The sequence below is a fragment of the Hydra vulgaris genome, chromosome 15 (assembly GCF_038396675.1).
Source record: "Hydra vulgaris chromosome 15, alternate assembly HydraT2T_AEP".
NCBI lineage: Eukaryota > Metazoa > Cnidaria > Hydrozoa > Anthoathecata > Hydridae > Hydra > Hydra vulgaris.
In genome coordinates this window covers 3,917,501-3,923,454 of record NC_088934.1, presented here as the reverse complement: position 1 = coordinate 3,923,454, position 5,954 = coordinate 3,917,501, and the positions used below count along the sequence as shown (strand labels likewise).

General features: G+C 27.8%; 1 protein-coding gene across 1 annotated transcript; it reads right to left on the bottom strand.

Moving 5' to 3' along the window:
• Positions 1-1,092: 1,092 nt before the first annotated feature.
• On the bottom strand, positions 1,093-1,825 carry LOC136091498 (late histone H2B.L4-like). Its single transcript, XM_065819125.1, has one exon. The coding sequence runs from the start codon at positions 1,758-1,760 to the stop codon at positions 1,281-1,283; it is 480 nt and encodes a 159-aa protein (XP_065675197.1). The 5' UTR covers positions 1,761-1,825; the 3' UTR covers positions 1,093-1,280.
• Between the last annotated feature and the right edge of the window lie 4,129 nt (positions 1,826-5,954).

The window sequence follows — 5,954 nt, the reverse complement described above, 5'->3', positions numbered from 1 at the left end:
CGTAAAAGATGTCCAAACAATTAACTTGAGCATCAGAAAGAGTGCTGATGTTTAGTCTTTGAATATGCAGAGAGAGCGTGGATACTGTTAAGAGTATCCACGAAACTGAAAGGAATGAAAGTTTGCAGGACCTGATTGGTTCTGCTTATTGGACTCGTAGCTTCTGGTGATCAGTACGATCACCTGAAGCTTCGAGTCTCGCTCAAATGGCCAGTTTCAAAAGAGTTACAGATTTTCAAAAAAAATGTCATGGTCTTATTATACAATACGATTTCACTCCATCCCAAATTTACTATATGGATGAAACTGGGGTAAACACAGTGTAGCGTGTTTACCCCAGAAATATCCCAATAGTTATTAAGTATGCCCAATAGTAGAAACTGTCCGAAGTCTCAATAACACCTCCGCCAGAACAACAATATATCGTAACTGTTTAATTGAGATTTTATCACCTTTATATAACTATATAGGTGCAATTTAATTCGTTATTTATAAACTTTTCTAAATTGTCACAAAATATTTCATATTGAGACATACTAAAATTAGTCAAGTTAGCCATCCCAATTTTTTTTTTTTTACTCGTTATAATACTATTAGTACATAATAAATGTTGAAACTTTATATTTAAAATTGTTTGAACATGGTTTGTTAAGTTGTAAATTACTGGTAAAAAACTAGTTAAAGACCTAGAATTTTTTCTCTTCGAGTCAGCCATTTTGGTTCTTACGTAAAATTATATTCGGCGCAGTTTCACCTTTCTATAAAAGACTTAGTTAACTAGTTACAAAAGACTTTGTTATTTACAAGCTTCGGGTGCGCCGTTTTAAAGTCCTACGATTTTGTGGCATTTAAAGATATTTTGGTAAAATACTGTGCAATTTATTTATCTTACATTAGTAGGCTCGTTAATTAGACTGACTTTATTAAACTATTTCTTCTAAATTAGACTTTAAATTTCATAAATACCGTAAAATTAATGTATATAACCTACATTTCGCTTTTAAATTTTAATTTCTTTTAATTATTAGAAAGAAATTGACATATTAACTATTAGCAAAATATCTGGGACGACTTAAAGAAAACATACACTAATCCATTAAAAGTTTTTTCTAATTACATTTAATAATTTAAATAAATTACATAACCTAAAAAATAAATTACTAACGTTAGTCATTTTTACATTTTTTCTGACTGTTAATTACAATAAGTTCTCCTTTAATCATCTGATAGTAAAGGGTTCAATACAACGCTCAAACAAAGAAGCCGCTGCCTTAATTAAGTTATTTTGAACTTGAATACTTTGTAACAGCTTTTGTTCCTTCACTAACAGCATGTTTTGCAAGCTCTCCTGGGAGAATAAGACGCACTGATGTTTGAACTTCCCGCGAAGAAATCGTCATTTTCTTATTGTGCACTGCAAGTTTTGACGATTCTCCCGCAATTCGCTCAAAAATATCGTTGACGAATGAATTCATTATGCTCATAGCCTTGCTTGAAATTCCAACATCAGGATGAACTTGCTTAAGCACTCTGTAAATATAGATGCCATAACTTTGCTTTCCTTTTCGTCGGTGGTGACTCTTCTTGTTCTTCTTATGTATTGCTTTGATTGCTTTTTTACCTTTATGAGCTTTCTTATTGGGGCTAGCAGGTCTCGATGATCGATGAGGGCTTGCTTTTCTAGGACTGGTCTTTTTAGGACTACCGCCTCTTTTGGGACTTGCTTTTCTAGGACTGCCTTTCTTTGGACTTCCAGCCATTCTGTTATACTATTGATATACTGATATTCTGTTATACTACTATTTTAAATAATAGCATTTAGAAGCGCATCAGTATTTATTTAAAAAAAAGGTTTCAAAACATAAAAATATTTCGAATTCGAATATTTAAAACAATTTCGATCTTTGACTATCTTTGCCGCCAAAAATTAGTACGCCAAAATTGTTTTAAAAATTTTAAAAATTAAAGAATATAATTAAAAAGACTAAGAATTTGTGGTTTAATTTTATGCAAAGGTTCTGGTTCATAATTGCACTTTTTACGTTTTCATATAAAAAAATGGGTTTAAAAAAGTATTAACTTTATTATGAAAACTAATATGATTGTCACAGAGGCGTCCGTTTGTGATTAAATTTTGGCGCAAAATCAAAATAGTTGTTAAATTGAATGAGTTGCTAGCAACTAATTTCGAACGTTTGCGCTTAAAAAAAAAAAAAAATCTTTAAAAAAAAAATCATACACATGTATTTATAAATATATATATGTATAGTATATATATATATATACATATATATATATATATATATATATATATATATATATATATATATATATATATATATATACATATATATATATATATATATATATATATATATATATATATATATATATATTATATGCATTATATATATATACATATATTATATGCATTATATATATCATATACATTATATATATACTATATATATACAATATATATAATATATATATAATATATATATATATATATATATATATATATATATATATATATATATATGTATATATATATATATATCAGTAGCGTAGCGACAAAAAATAGGCCTCCTTCAAAATCTTAATCCGGGCTCTTAAATTACTTCTCTAACCGAAACCTCAAAAAAAAATTGTACATGAAAACAGAAACTAGAATGTTACACTATGCAAGCCTAGTAAGTAGAAAATCTAATGGAAGTTTTTTTCTTGTCATTATGGCTCCAAATTGGTCTATAACATCTTTTAAATTTCATTGAACTGCTATTTCTGCTTCAGTAGGTATTCAGTCTAGTGCAGATAAGATGATTTACGCCATTGTTGTCCATAAATGTGTTTTACTGTGCTTAAGGATCTTTTTGCAGTTGCTACGCTAATGGCTAATGTCAAATATGACATAAGTGCTGCTATTATATTTTTAAAAAAGCAATTTTTATCATGATTTGTTATTTATGAACTCAGGTAAAATACAAAAACGAGGAAACTTTCAATCTGTAAAATGCAGGAAAAAAGTGCGGAAAATTTCTCTTAACCCTAAGCTTATATACAAAACACTTAGTCAATGATGGTTGTTTAATCTTCTTAGTCTTTCGCAGTATTAAAGATATCTTAAGCTGGAAGTCCATTTTGTTTTATGTTGTTTTATGAATCTATTCTATGCTTTGCATAGAATAGATTCAGCCAAGGCTTTATCAGTTTTTAAATAAGAAACCCAAAGAGACTCTGTATACTTATGGTGTGGTCTAAACTAGACCTTTAAAAATATTAGACGGTCAATTTAAACCACTTTATAAACACTTTATATAATTTGAAACCCATATTTTTATAAATAAAGTGAATGTCTTTTTGCATACTAAAAATTTGTAAGGACTTAGGCGTTACATGAAATAACGACTTCTAAATTACGCACTTTCGTAGAGCTTTTTAGGGATTGATTTATTATACCCTTTTGTTTTGTTTCCCATTTATTCGGAAATATCTTAATTTTACTATAAGTCTGTTGTAAGGTAGAGAATCAAATGCTTTGGCGAAATTAAGATTACATCAATAAGTTGCTAAAATACTATAGAAGATGAAATAATATCAAAAGTCTCTATTAGATTAGTCACGCATAATTTATGGTGAAAAAAGCCATGTTGATTTGCAGAGAGCATTTTATTATTGTTAATGTGCTTAAAGGATTTGTTCTTAACAAATGTTTTGACTATTTTGCAGGCAACAGAGTTTAGTGAAATAGGTCGATAGTTTTAAGCAAGTAATTTATCTTTCGTTTTTTTTATAGACCGAGCTAAAGTTTGCTAATTTCTAGAGCGTGAATAGTATTCAGAATTAAAAGATTAATGAAAGATTTTTGTAAATGAAAAAAATGTTTATAGGGGTTTAGATTGGTAAGTTAATAATATCTGAAATATAAAAACCCAAGTAGTCATTATAAGTTCATTCAGGTTAATATCACTTTTTTATGTGATGGAAATTATTTAGAGGAATGTTAATATTATTTCTTTTTATGTGCTCTTTTTTCTTTAAATATTTCATCTTTTACGGAACAATTGAAAAGTTTATTTTAAGTTTATTATTCTTCCATTTATTTGAGCAGTTGAGATACCAAGCGGTTGAGATACCAAGCGGTTAAGATACCAAGCAGTTGATATACCAAGCGGTTGATATACCAAACGGTTGATATACCAAGCGGTTGATATACCAATCGTTTGATATACCAAGCGGTTGATATACCTAGCGGTTGATATACCAAGCGGTTGATATACCAAGCGGTTGATATACCAAGCGGTTGATATACCAAGCGGTTGATATACCAAGCGGTTGATATACCAAGCGGTTGATATACCAAGCGGTTGATATACCAAGCGGTTGATATACCAAGCAGTTGAGATACCAAGCGGATTTTTTAGCTAGGATTAGGTTTTTAAAATGTGGAGTAAACGAAGGATCATACTTTTTAATATAATAATATTTTTAACAATAAAATACTCGCAAACAGTACAATTGTTAGAAATTAATAAATTAAACATTTGATTCGCGGTTTGATGCAGAAATAAAATATTCCAGTTGATTGATGGAACAAATTTTAATGTTGAGTAGTAATCCCCTTTGCTGTAACTAAACAACTGAGATTCACTTTCGGGAAAAGGTTTTGAAACTAAAATTCCTCAAGTGATACTAAAGCGGTCCACAGTATTATTACCTAATATAGCATTTGAAGAGTAAACGGGAAAAAACGGCATAGTCACATTTAGAAAGTTTTGAGAAAGTATATATTAATCATTTATAAAAGTTTACATATAAACCATAGAATTAAATTAGAAAAAATTATTTCTTGATTAATTTATCTGAAGTTTACATTTCTAATAAAATATTTGTAACTTTTTATTAAAATTTTTTTTTTCCTAACTTTATACAAAGACTTTTATAAATGATTCATAAATACTTTCTCTAAACTTTTTAAATGTGACTATGCCGTTTTTTCCCGTGTACTCTTCATTTGGAAACAATTTTAAAATAGAATTACTGCTGTGGGTAAATAACAAGTTCAAAATATGGTTTGAGCAACTATAGGATGTCTAGACGTAGGAAATGTGATAAGTTAAAATTACTGACAATGAAGCAGCCATCATAGGGCTTTCTAATTAGGCTATGAACTAATTTAAATGATTCAGCGATATATTATATTAAATTAGCATCATTTGGTCTATGTATAACCTAGGTAAGTATGTGTTTATTGTTAACTTTTACAGATACAAAAACTTGTTTGAGAAAAGTTTTAAAGAATTAATAAACTTCATGAGGGATAAATACATCAATAATGAAGATAGCTTCACTGCCACCTCAACGTCCGTCTTAGTAATCTTTTTTTAAAGTAAGTTATTGTTTTAATACAAAAGCTTCACTATTTTACTTTGCTTTAAAACCTTACGACATCATACTTACCAATGAACTAAATTGTATATTTATGAGTTAAACAGTTTATTTTAATTTTATAATCATAAGTAAATAAAAAGCTCACTCATTTGAATTATTAGTCAAGACTGTTATTAAAGCTAAAAAAATAGTCTGAAAAAGAGTTCTTAGCTATACAATAATAGCAAAAATTTTATTAAAAAAATTTAAAAAAATTTGGCTAGGGCCCTTAATAACTCCCTAATAACTCTGGACCCATATATATATATTTATCAGTATATAATATATACATAAATATATATATATATATATATATATATATATATATATATATATATATATATATATATATATATATATATATATATATATATATATATATATATATATATATATATATATACACTGATATATAGGGTAAAGGAAGGTATGTTCGTGATAAATTAACTAGATGTGTAATTACAAAGTCAATTTCAGTAATTTTACTTAATTACTTTAATTGTTTGATGTACATAGAGTAAAGT